Raw genomic sequence first — 13,723 nt, 5'->3', positions numbered from 1 at the left:
TGTGTTTTCTGATGGTCTTAGGAGACCTCAAAGGGGTCACAACCCACAGATTGAAAAACCACTATAGTAGAACTTTTTCATGGTATTCATAGTCTTAAGTGTTATAGGTAATCTAGAATGCTTTGAAGTATGGAGGAGAATATTTGTAGATTATATATATGTATAATATCACAAATTATATCACGTACTACTTTAGAAGAGGAAGTTACTGGCTTTAGATATTTGTGCAAGGACCAATATCTTAACTGATACTGATGAGAGAAATGTTCCGTAGTTCAGTTCGAGTCTCATTTATTCTTTTCCTATTTTGATTTGTTTGAATTGCTTTGCTTCTTACTGGATTCTGCGCATTTGTCAATAATGGTTTATTCTACCATTAGTGACCCTAGCAGCTCGTAGCGTGCATAATGCGTTGTACTCTTTGCCTGTGTCAGAGGAAACCCTTGCTGGTGGGAATTGTTCTTACAGGATTATTGGGTATTTTGTGTAGTATACTTACTTTAATTGCAGGGAAGTTCATTAGGTTTCCTCATGAGAAATATTGTGGCTCATGTCCTTTCCCCCTTCACACAGTTTTGAAAATGGTCAGTAACAGTGGGGTAAACTCATGTTATCATGAAACTTGAGCCTATTAGGAAATAGGACTATTTGGTTTTAGGAAAGCAGATTTGTTTATTTTGGTAACTTGGTCTTTGTCTCTAGTTGGCCTTGCCCTTGAGCACTCCTGCTCCAGCCTCCTGAGTGTAGGATTGTTGGCCTGACTGGCAATTTCTCTCTCTCTCTCTCTCTCTCTCTCTCTCTCTCTCTCTCTCTCTCTCTCTCTCTCTCTCTCTCTCTCTCTCAATGTGGATTCTGAGCTGTGACATTATTTGTTGTGTGAGTGAATGGGCCAGTGTTTGGAGTGCAGCTGCCCTCTACGGCTGTTCCGAAGAACCCTATGGGAATCAGAACAGGAACAGCCTAGAGTGCAGGGCCACTGTGGCTTGGTTTCCAGCCCTTTAAACATTCTCTTTTTACGTGCTGCTGCACCTGGTGGTGTGCACCTTTAATCCCAGCACTGGGGATGGGGGAGGGGGACACAGACAGGCAATTTCTGAGTTCAAGGCCAGCCTGGTCAACAAAGGGAATTCCAGGACAGCCAAGACTACACAGAGAAACCCTGCAAAACAACAAAAGGTCTTGTTTTGTGATAATTAGAAATAATAACTTTTTATAGAATAATTTAGATTACAGCTACAAGCGAAAAGTTATGTGTCCCCTTTATGCTCCAGAATTGTAGAGTGAGAATAGTCCTGTAATTTTCTCACTTAGCAAGCATCTTTTATCCTGTCTACATTTGTGCATATATGGCCTTGTGAAAGTCTTAGGAAGATTCCATGTACATTTAGTCTTTAGAAATGACCTTTTTCTCAGACAGTAGCTATTCTGCCAACCCAGACACCCGTGGTTTAGGTCTCATTGTTCACTCTTTTGTCGTTGGCTTTGAGTTGAGGTTTCCAAATGGAACTAGCAGGTCCTGAGCTTGCTCTGCACCGTAGGATGACCTTTTTTACCCGGGGAAGGTTAAAAATCTGCCGAAGCCCATAGCGCGGGGATTTCCTTCCTCCTAACACTGGAGATAACAGTCTTGGTCTTGCCACCCACCTCCCCTGCCTCAGGCTCTTGAATATTAATGTTAGGGCGTGTATTTGCTTGCCTGTGGAAGCCGGAGGCTATCCTCCTGTGTCCTAACTCTGGAGCTGCTGCTGGGTCTCACTGTTTCTGAGGCTTGCCGAGTAGTAGGCCAGGCTAGCTGACTAGTGAGCTCCAAGGATCTGTCCCCAGCACTGGCATTAGAAGTAACTCACTAGCCCCTTAATGTAACTTTTACACATGTCCTTTTGTATGTGAAAAATCGAATAACAACGACAGATGTACTTGAGAAAATAAAAATTGTAACACTCCTGTAAAAGGATCCCAATTTAGGCATTTTTCTCTGTCTTGACCTAAAAGTGCATAGATTCCTCCTCACCCACAGCTACACTGAATGGTTTAGAAATTGTTCATTCTTTGTAGTGTGTGACTGGTCAAACTAGAAATTTCACTTGGGTGAGCATTTATTTCTGTCAGGTGTAATACTAGAAGGGTAATCATTTCCTGACACTTAACTAAAGCTATTCTGTAATGAGCTTCTAATTACGTTCATTTAAGTGGGGGTACAAAGGAATTCACTGTGTATAGTTGAGGCTGGCTTTGAACTCTGCATGTCCCACCCTTAGTGTTCCGTAGATGAGTGCCACTCACTACACCTTGCTTGTTAGGATTTAAGTATTTGTTCTTAGAATTTGGCCTGATGATTTTTTTTTTGCTTTATACAAAACCTTGGTTCTCCTTTTATTAATTTTTTTCAAATGTGTATGGTGCGCAGCTAAGCATACCTGTGATCCCAGCATTTAGAGATGGAGGCAGGAGGATCAGGAGTTTAGTGCCAGACCTTTTCCTATATATAGTGTTAAAGGCTAGCCTGACTATACTCAAACTATGAAATGTCAAAAATGCCTTTGATCCCAGCACTTGGGAGGCAGAGGCAGCCACAAAGAAACCCTGTCTCAAAAAAACAAAAAATAAAGGAGAAAAAAAGAAACTAACATATTAATATATAGGAAGAAAATACTGATATGGTTTAGGAAGAAAATTCTGATATGATGGACTTACTAGTTCATTTTTAAGTGGCCATTGTTATCAATATAGGCCTTGAATAATTTTCTGAACATCTATTGAGGTGTGTGTGTGTGTGTGTGTGTGTGTGTATGTGTGTGCGCATGCGTGACTTTGTAGCCTGGCTGGCCTGGAATTCATTTGCTGTATAGATTGGGCTGGTTCTGTCTCGCGAATGCTAGGCTTAAAGATGTGTGCCCAGCTCCATTGAGCATTGTTTCCAGTAGTGCTGAAATTGTTTTAGTTGGAAAGACTGATGTAGACAGAGTAGAGTATTCCTGGAAATGTAGGACACAGACAGACAGGTGGTGATGGTCAGACACACAGTTCCAGAGCCCAATGTATCTGATGCTGAAGCCTGGGTTTACATGATGATCCGAAAACAAGTCAAGGCTAAATAAAAACAACCCATTAAAACACCCTAAATACCCGCACATTCAGAGGTGGCGGTGCTGAGGAGCCACGTGTGAGCACCGAACAAGGAAGCAACGTTGTCACGTTGGTGCAGTTAGGGGCAGTTTCAGTTTAGTTCCCGGAGAGTGGGGCGTGTCCCCGGCCGCCCTTGCTCTTTTGGGAAAGTACAGCTCCGGCAGGCAGGCAGCTGTTGGGCTCTCACATTTTAATGTGAGTGGACAATTGCCAGCTGATTGTTTCTTTAATGATGAGGTTAGACCTAGTTAATTGCTTACTGTTCCTGGTGAACTTGAAGTTCACTTGAAAGGAAAATTAACTCTGGATGGAAATTCTTCATCAGGATAGAGTACTAACTACAGTGGATAAAACAGCTTAGCTCTTGGATGCGGCTGTCTTTGGTTCCTGTGTGAAGTGTCTGAGGGAATGTTTTATGACTTGTTTTCAGTGGTGTGCATATTCATAGCATTAGATTCACGTGTTGAATTTAATTGAAAACTCTGATCTCTCTGGAGGTAGAAATGGTTTACTTAGGCTGGTCGGTAGTGCTGAACAGACTGCAGTCAGGAGGATGTTTTGCAGCGCCGTCATTGCTACTGTCTAGTAACTTTGGATTCCTGTCTGAGCTGACCCTGACAGTGTCAGGTGTCACACAACAGGTGACACCGTTGTTTTAGGATGCCGGCCTGCAGCTTCCGTGCTGCCCTGTGTGCTGATGCATTTGCACTCTCCGTGCCATGTTTAGTGAATGAAAACTAAGAAAGCAGCTAGAAACCTGTGGGGAGAGGATGTCACATTGTTAACTCACCGACTGGCCTCCACGTGCCCTTGGCATTGGCCACTCAGCTGACATAAAACTTCCTGACTGATGGCCCTCATCTGGAGATGGGTATAATCTTGAGAGTGTTTTTATGAATCATAGGCATTGGCAGGGTGAGAGGGAGGGCATTTAGGAAAGTGAATATCAGAGATGTAGAAATAGTGCCTTTTTCTTTCTTAAAAGACATTTTATGTAGGGTGAAAGTCTTGGGAAGGTGTTATTTTGGTACTATAATTGCACTCTGGGCTTTGTATATGACAGGCATGTACTCTCTTACTGAAATCTCCATGGCCTCAGAGTCATTTAACATTTAACAAGACCATTGTTATCTACAAGATTTCTGTATAGGACATTCAGGAATGTCTCTACAGAGGCCTTGCCCTGAGTCTTCAGTCTTGAGGGAGCTAAGTTTCCCACAGTACTGGGTCTGTGTCTCAGTGTTACATCAGTGTGCCTCATGTCCAGAGGTCCAGTGGGCTCCCCTCCCTTCATGCAGGGGCTGGAGGCACCCGCATTTCCCTGTTGATGTTGGGGGTTGCAGGAGAAGAGGAGAACGATGCATGAACACAGCATTAGTTTGGGGGTGAAAGGTGCTTGGGTGCTATGGGATATTTTGATCACACCCTGAGACTTGCCAATAGAGTTACACCTTGAATTGGGAGGGGGTGGAGCCAGTGACTAGCCGACTGAATTGGCCATAGAGAAGCCAACAATTTGGAAAGAGAAGACACTCAGGAAAGAAAGGTCGGGGACTTGAGTTTGTTTGGCACTTCCTTTTTGGTTCTGAGACAGGGAAGAGAGTCTCTTGTAGTGTCTCTGGCCATAAAGCAAGGTCAGCTAGTTGAAACTCAATCACTTTGGGCTAGCAGGTTTTCACCCTAGCCTTTGACTCTTTATCTTATTGATAAATAGAATAATAGAGACTTAATTTAAGCCTATATATCGTGGCTGTGGGAGAGCCGGGGCTGCAGGATCCCCACCAGGCCATGGCCTGAATGGCTAGCAGGGTGCTGACTGCAGGGTGCTGACTGCAGAGCTGTGGGGGCCATAGATGATAATCAAACTATCAGTAGATTTGTGTGTACCTGCTAAGCCAACAGAAAAACATCACTTGGGATCTAAGAGCAGCTGCAGGGAATGTCTGCCACCAGTGTCCATAGCAGGCACACCCACACGTCCATCTCCTTCTTTCACTAAAGCACCAGACTGCTACATTCATAAGCAAAATCCACTCTACCCAACTTGCCTAACTTGCTGTTTTAGGTAGCCTATACTAAACCCTCAGTAATGTTTGCTCAGTTAAATGAATAGGTTTCCAAGTTCAGGAACTCGACTGAGCCTTCTGTTCTAACTCTTATGTACCTGTGTGTAAGTGGCTGATGTAGGAGCCCTCCTTGAGGTCTGGTACGATACCTGTTTTCTTACTTCAGGGAAGATTATGGTGGCTTGTAGGGCAGATCTTGATTGAATTGGTCTCAGAGTAAATGTGGTTCCTGTAACCAGAGGGTTATCACTTCACACTGATACTTTTGAGATTTATTTTATGTGTATGAGTGTTTTGCCTGCATGTATGTCAGTTCACCACTTGGATGCCTGGTGCCCCCAGAGGTCAGAAGAGGGGCCAGATTCCCAGAAACTGGAGTTACATAGTTAGGGAGTCACTCTGGGTACATGGAGGTGCTGGGAATAGAATCTGGGTTCTTTGCAAGAACAAGTGCTCTTGACTCCTGAAAAATCTCGCAACTTCTTTTTATTTATTTATTTATTTATTTATTATTTATACAGTATTCTGTCTGCTTGTATGCCTGCAGGCCAGAAGAGGGGACCAGACCTCATCACAGATGGTTGTGAGCCACCATGTGGTTGCTGGGAATTGAACTCAGGACCCATGGAAGAGCAGGCAGTGTTCTTAACCGCTGAGCCATCTCTCCAGCCCTCACAACTTCTAAAAATGTTTTCTTTTTCTTTCTTTTTTTAAAAGGGGGGGGGGTATAACTTGTTTGGTAGAGTGCTTGCCTAATATATATGAAAGCTTGAGTTCTGTTGCCAGCATGCAGTAAACTGGTTGTGACTGTGTCTGTAATCTTAGCACTTTGAAGTGTAGGCAGGACGATCTAATTTCAGGGTTGTCCTTGGCTGTGTAGTGAGTTCTGGACTGATAACAGGCTACATGAAACTTGTCTCCAAAGAGTGATTTTCCCTTAGATCCTAGGTAGCATGATATATATTCAGCACTAGCCATTTTATGGTGGGATAAAATTGTGGCTTTTTCACAGGCCTCTACACGGGATTCCTGTGGGGACCCAGGGCTTGAATGAGCTTGTTTGGCTGTAATTCTCCAAGGTTGAATCCTTTTTAGAAAAGAGGTGTGTGACTGTCTGTGTGCTCTTGAATGCAGAAGAGGGTGTAGCCCCTTGCAGCTGGGGTTCAGAGTCTGGAGCTCCTGATAGAGCAGCAAGTGAGCTTAACCGTCTCTCCAGCCCAAACAGGAGATTATCATTTGTTTTGTTTTAATTCAAATTTCAAACGGTTGCTTTGCCCCTTCTAGACTAGTTTCAGCTAAAGTCTGCCATCTTGTGGCCTTAAAGCATACAGGACTTGGCAAAAAAAAAAAGGTTCTGTTGGTGCTATATTTGTCATACCCCAATAATTCTCCTTGAATTATGCTTTCTTACTATTGAGTCAATTTATTTTTTGTTTTATTTTAATATTAGCAGTACTCCACTTTTAATTAAGAGCAAATATTTAGAATCTTGATATAGTGAAGGCTTTCCTGTGTAATTAATGGTAAATATTTATTTAATTGCAAACATTATGTCTTTTAAAATGTAATTGTTCACAATTATTTCCTGGGCTTGGTGGCACATACCTTTTATTTACTCTCCTAGCACTCAGAGGCAGAGAAAGGCCGATCTCTATGATTTTGACACCAACCTGATCTACATAGAGAGTTCCAGGTTAGTCAGGACTATACAGTGTGACTCCCCCCACCCCCATGGAACATTGCTTTCCAACATAGAACTCCATGTAATTAGGGAAATTTCAGATCACCTTAATAGAAGTAGAAGGTGCTTGCAAGCCTTTTGGCACCAACAAGCAGTTGTTACTATCAAAGATTCTATGTAAGCCGGGCGGTGGTGGCGCACGCCTTTAATCCCAGCACTCAGGAGGCAGAGGCTGGCGGATCTCTGTGAGTTCGAGACCAGCCTGGTCTACAAGAGCTAGTTCCGGGACAGGCACCAAAGCTACAGAGAAACCCTGTCTTGAAAAACCAAAAAAAAAAAAAAAAAAAAAAAAAAAGATTCCATGTGAAGGAGTGTGTGCTGTCATGATGTCTGTGCTGCATTTGTGCCTGGAGCCGGTGGAAGCTGGGAGAGGGTGTCTGAGTTTTGGAACTGGACTTAAGATAACAGATAATCATGTGGGTGCTGGGACCTGAACGTGTGTTTTCAGTAAGACCAGCAAATACTCTTTTCTTCGTTTTATTTTGCTTTTGTTTTTAGAGACAGGGTTTCTCTGTGTAACAGCCCTGGCTGTCCTGGAACTTACTCTGTAGACCAGGGTTGCCTCAAATTCACAGAGATCCTCCTGCCTCTGCCTTCCGAGTACTGGGATTAAAGGTGTGTGTGTGTGTGTGTGTGTGTGTGTGTGTGTGTGTGTGTGTATGTGTGTGTGTATTTTGACAAGTGCTCTTAACTCTGAGCCATCTCTTTAGTCCCCAGAGACTGGGTCTTATGGGTTTCTTCTTCCCACAGTCATTGGTTAACATGTGATGTGGGAAACTGCTGTTTACCCAGAAGTCTCTGATCTGATGCTCCTGGGTAAGCTTCTGTGGCTTCAGTAAATTCAGGTGGCCAGTGTTAGATTGCCTTGATTTCTTCCTTAGGCAGGCAAGAGAAGGTTCCAAGGCAGGGCTTTGATGTTGTCTGTGCTTTTCTGCTATTACAGTTATGCTAAGAAGGAATCCGATCTTAATGGAGCCCAGATCAAGCTTCGAGAGTATGAGGCAGCCCTGAATTCTAAGGACGCAGCACTGGCTACTGCCCTTGGTGACAAAAAGAGTTTAGAAGGAGATCTGGAGGATCTGAAGGATCAGATTGCCCAGGTAAGATTCTGCCTCTGACCAGTGTTTGCCTGAGTGGTTGGCAGTCTTAAGCATGGACTGCGGATTTATTTATTTAAATTTTATTTTTTTAAATGAACCCTCATTATGTTCTTTGGGGAAGCTACCATGGTAGCTTCTCATCACTTCTGGTCTGGCTTCTGCAGATCTTGCTGTTCTCTTGGGTACACCCATCCTCTTCGCGTTCAAAGCTTGTTTCATTATTGTACTAGAACATTGATGCGAGAAGGATTGCCCTCTGCCTCTCTGCTGAGGACTCGTCTGATAGGTGATTTGAGGTGATGTCCTGCGGTAGAACCAGCAAATAACTGGAGTTGAGATGACCATGTTAGTAAACACTTACAAGCGCTAATGCCAGCTGTTTCTTACCTGAAGTCAGTACCAGATTGCCTTAGAGTCTTTATCACTCTTTTTCCTTATCACAGCTGGAAGCATCCTTGTCCGCCGCCAAAAAGCAGTTAGCAGATGAAACTTTACTGAAAGTGGATTTGGAGAATCGTTGTCAGAGCCTCACCGAGGACTTGGAGTTTCGTAAAAATATGTACGAAGAGGTAACTACATATAAAGTTTTCTTTTTGAAGGAAACGAGACTGGGCGTGGTCGCTCATCTGTAATCCTAGCACAGGAGAGTTAGTTTGAGAGTAGCCTGAACAAATAAGGGCAGGTGAGGTGTCATTTGCTGCCCTCCCCAACAACCTGAGTTTGATCTCTAGAACCCACATTGTGGAAGGAGAAGCTGCTCCTGCAGACTGTCCCCTGGCCTCAGTGCGGTACAGTCACTTCTGTGTGACAGTCCCCCCACTGAGTAAAGATAACAGCAAAGTATTATTTCTTTCCTATAAGGAAAAGATAGCTGATAAAGAGATGGTAGGTTTGGGGGATAGGAGACACTTTGTGGGTACCAATGCTAAAAGCACTAAAAACTGAAGCTGCTGGATGCACAGCGCTAGGTAACCTCTGACGGGCTTTGTCACAGCTGGACCGTCAGAGATGCTTAAGCCACTGTTTCAGCTATGGCTGCCCAGCAGAATTCTCCAGTTAGCAATTTAGAACCACAGTCTTTGATCATCTCACTGTTTAAAGATACGGAACCTGGAAGCTGGGCTCATGAGTCTGTTAAGCTTTAGCTGTGCTGGAAGAAGCACCTCTGAGCTCACTGATGGCTGTTGGCTGGAGGCATCAGTCCCTTGCAACTTGTCCTTTACACACGGTTTCTTAGGATGTGCTTTCTTCAGAGAGAGCCACGAGAGAGTGAACAGAACAAGAGAGAAGCCAAATTCTCCTTTATTGACCTAATTGATGAAGTAATAGACCATTACTTCTGGTGCATTGTGGAGAAAGGGACTGCATTAAGTCTGAACACCAGAGGATGAAATTATTAGTGGCTTTATTGAAGTCTGGCTACTCACAATATTTATAGGTGTTTATATAAAACATGAGTAGCATTGACCATCCTTGCAGTGGTTGAAGGGTCAGCAATACAGCTGTGACCAGAAAGAGGAAGCCGTGATGTGTGTTTCCGGAGGGTTGAGGCAGATAGGCATGAATTAAGGAGGAAGGTAAGCCATTAAGGAGTCAGTGTCTTTCAGAGGAGTGTGTTTATGGGAATTTTTGCTAGCAGTGACTCTAAAGTTACTTAGGAATTAGAAACAAGTTTGTTTTATTTAAATTAGAGAAAATAACAAGAATTGGTTCATTTTTGTAAGAACAATATTTAAAATTGGTATTGTTGGGACTGGAGACCTGACTCCATGGTTAAGAATACCAGCTGCTCTTTCAGAGGTCCCAGGTTCAAGTCCCAGCATCCGTATGGTGGTTCAGTCATTCTTAACTCCAATTTCAGGGGCTTCATCTCCCTTTCTGACCTTCTTGAGCACAAGACTTGAAAGTAGTATATACATGCATGAAAGCAAAATATTCATGTACATAAAATTAAAAAAAACCAAAGATATTGCTGTTGCCAAGTGAACTAGAAAAGCAGTCAGATCTTGGGGACAAATTGAGTCAGTTTCTTATTTAAAATTGAATATTGGCTGGGGAAATGGCTCAGTAGATAAAACACTAGCCATGCAATTTTGAGGACCCCAGCAAACGTGACAAAACCAAACAGGCAGGCTATAGAGATGGCTCAGTGGTACTGGCTGCTCTTCCAAAGGACCGGGGTTTAATCCCAGCACCCACGTGGCAGCTTACAACTGTAACTCCAACCTAGGGATCCGGCAGTCTGCTGGTCTCCATTAGTGCTAGGCATGTATGCAGACAAAATACCCATACACATAAACATAAATTTAAAAAAAAGGAATGAGCTACCGTGCCTCATAATAAGTAAAAAAAGCCAAAACTCCCAGCACTTTAGAGACAGATACAGGAGATCCTAGGATGAGCTGGCTGCTGGACTACTGAGATTGTGAGCTGTTCTCAGGGGGCCTTGTGCCCACACATGCATGTGAACAAACAAAACACTGGCCCTACTTCTCCACGTAAGGAGCGGAAAGAATCAAAATGAATACTGCATATAAAAGTTCCTTGTAATGTGTAGCCAGCCTGTTCTCTAAATTGTTAATAAGCATTGAATTATCTAAGTGGATTTATATTTTTGTTTTGCTTTGTTATGGCTGTGCCTGCTCTGCCATTTGTCTTAATGTTATTGGTGAAGAAACTAGAAATGTTTCTTGTACATAAGATAATAATTGAGAAATGGCAACAGCAACATAATTTAGTATTTTTTATAGCAGGAAGTATGTTTGAGTATTTGGTGTCTATCTTTTTTTAGAATAATCTTGAAATACTACTTAATTCTCCTAGTCATTTCCAACACTGAAGACTGCCCAATAAAAACATTTAATCTATTTATTACAAACAGTTAAGGAGGAAGAAGAAAAAGACCCAGGGAGGTTGACAAGGATATATGCTGGTAGCTAGGGCTCAGTTTTTCTCTAGCCTTGTTTCCTCAAAGAGCCCTTAGCTCCAGGAGGTTGGGAACAGAGCTGTGATTTCAAGCCTGGGTTTCTGATTTTTTTCCACCAAATATATTTTCTTTTTTAATGGTTAAGAGAACCACAAAGAAATATGAAGGAAGCCGGGCAGTGGTGGCTCACGCCTTTAATCCCAGCACTTGGGATGCAGAGGCAGGTGGATCTCTGTGAGTTTGAGGCCAGCCTGGTCTACAAGAGCTAGCTCCGGGACAGGCTCCAAAACCACAGAGAAACCCTGTCTCGGGGGGGAGGGGGGATATGAAGGAAAATACGTTTAGGAGTAGGCATTAGGTAGGTGATACAATATGCACCTAACCTGTGAGCTCTTGGGGTCAATCCTTAGCGCTATACAAATTTATACAATCAACTCTAATGGGTTATAGTGCCCCCTGTGACTTCTTTAATTATTCCCACTCGGGAACACATGTTCATAATGAGAAGCTAAAACAGGCAATTTTTATTCTGTACCTAGCTACATTCCCTATTCCAGGTTATTTGGGCAGTTTTTTTTTTTTTTTTTAAAGACAGGGTTTCTCTGTAGCTTTGGTGCCTGCCCTGGAGCTTTTGTAGACCAGGCTGTCCTCGAACTAGCAAAAATCCACCTGCCTCTGCCTCCAAAGTGCTGGGATTAAAGGTGTGCGCCACCACCGCCCGACTCTGGACAGTTTCTTAAAACAGTGAAGGATCACAAGTGCTCCATGCACTACTTTAGTGGATTGGGTTAGTCAAGGGATAGCACTGTGAACAAGACCTGCTACACTGTTACTAGTGGTGGAACAGCAGATTCTAAGGAGTCACGTACCCGAGGTTGTGCTCTCAGATTTGACCTTCCATGTCTTTTAGAGGTATCTGAAGGATTGCCAGGAAAGCATCTTAGAAACACAAACCCATTTAGTGTTTGTGTCTAGGTCCCTACCGTTAGGTAGCGCTTTAGTAAACCATCGGACCATTTCTTGCCATCAGTGAAGTGAAATAGCTATTCCCCTGAAAGGAGCTGGGAGGTTCCTAGGACGTAGTTAGGCCATTAGTTATGCCCAGAGATGTTCTACCTGAGATCGGAGGCCCCAGGGACCGCGGGCCTGTTCTGAGGTTAGTATATGAAGCATCAGATAGATAGCCCTGGGGTTTCTCAGACTGGTGCTAGTGTGGCCCTTGTAAGCAACTTGGTTTTATGTTACCTCTCCCTGCAGGAGATCAACGAGACAAGACGGAAGCATGAAACACGTTTGGTGGAGGTGGACTCTGGGCGCCAGATTGAATATGAGTACAAGCTGGCTCAGGCTCTGCATGAGATGAGAGAGCAGCATGATGCTCAAGTGAGGCTGTACAAGGAGGAGCTGGAGCAGACCTACCACGCCAAGGTGAGCGCTGCGGCTTCGTTTGCACCTCAGTCGTCCTGAAGAAGGCGACTTATTTCTTTTGTTCTAGGTTTTTCTTTTAAGTTTTATTTATCAATTTTATGTGTATAGGTGTTCTGTTTGTACATCTGCATACCAGAAGAGGGCATTGGATCCCATGGAATTATAGAAGGTTGTGAGCTACCATGTGTGTGCTGGACATTGAACCTGGATCCTCGGTGAGCAGCCAGAACTCTTAACTGCTGAGCTCTCTTCATCCACAGTGATCCTTTTTAGAAACCGGAACAAGGGTCTGGGGAGATGGCTCAGTGGTTAGGCGCTCTGGCTGCTTGCTCTTCTGGGGCATGAATTCAATTCCCAGCACCCACATGGCAGCTCGTAACTGTCTATAACTGTAGTCCCATGGGATACAGTACTCTCCCTTTGTATTCAGTGTGGCGTACAAGTATGCATGCAAACAAAATGCCCATACGCATAAAATAATGAAAGAAAAATTTTAAAGAAACTTTAATTAGAAAAAAAGAAGGAGCTGGAGAGATGACTCAGAGGTTAAGAGCACTGACTGCTCTTCCAGAGGTCCTGAGTTCAATTCCCAGCAACCACATGGTGGCTCACAACCATCTGTAATGAGGTCTGGTGCCCTTTCTGGCAGGTATGCTTGCAGGCAGAATACTGTATAGCACTGTGTACATAATAATTCTTAAAAAAAAAATAGAAGAAATGATTCTCTTATTGAGGAATAAAAACATAATGAATATATTTTTAGTGTGCCTTCATATAGACTAAGTGCTACTAAGATGTAGATGGAAATGGGTTATTCCAGTATTACTAGAAGTAAAAGGCTATGTTTGTGTCACATCAGAGCAGTTAAGCCTGAAGCATCTTAAATGCCGTGCAGTCCCAAGTACTTCTGGAGCCTTTCTGCATCCACATTGCCAGTGTATGTAGATGTGTTGCTCCTTTGGGTGCCTGTTCTGTTTTATAGAAAGGACAGTGGGAACTCAGACAGTGTTCATTTTAGAAGTGTGCAGACAGCCCACATTCATGAACACATCACATGACACGTCTTGGTATTGTTTGCAAATGATTTTTCTCTTATGTTAAATGTTATGTGACTAAATGAAAAATATTAGTTCGAGGCAGAGTTAGACAATCAACGCAGTCGTTTAGAATAATTTCCACTGCTCTGCCTCACACTGATGATGTTCGTGCTGGCCATCTATGAAGCGAGTTGAAGCCACCCCGCACTTGCTGAGTTCTGGCATTGAGCTAGACAGTTGAAGAGCGGAAGAGCCCCGCAGACTGGATTAGAGAAGAAACATTGAAACACCTTCCCATC

The 13,723-nt window shown here is 43.4% G+C and overlaps 1 protein-coding gene across 1 annotated transcript in view; it reads left to right on the top strand.

The window, feature by feature from the left end:
• Lmnb1 (lamin B1) overlaps positions 1-13,723 on the top strand; it is a 45,326-nt gene that overhangs the window by 12,041 nt on the left and 19,562 nt on the right. The window contains exons 2-4 of the mRNA XM_075968633.1: positions 7,877-8,033; positions 8,477-8,602; positions 12,217-12,387. Coding sequence (XP_075824748.1) covers positions 7,877-8,033; positions 8,477-8,602; positions 12,217-12,387 — 454 coding nt within the window. The remainder of the gene's footprint in view (positions 1-7,876; positions 8,034-8,476; positions 8,603-12,216; positions 12,388-13,723) is intronic.

This window comes from Microtus pennsylvanicus, chromosome 4 (assembly GCF_037038515.1).
Source record: "Microtus pennsylvanicus isolate mMicPen1 chromosome 4, mMicPen1.hap1, whole genome shotgun sequence".
Lineage (NCBI taxonomy): Eukaryota > Metazoa > Chordata > Mammalia > Rodentia > Cricetidae > Microtus > Microtus pennsylvanicus.
The sequence above is the reverse complement of the archived record's forward strand: the minus strand, read 5'-3'. Positions and strand labels throughout refer to the sequence as shown.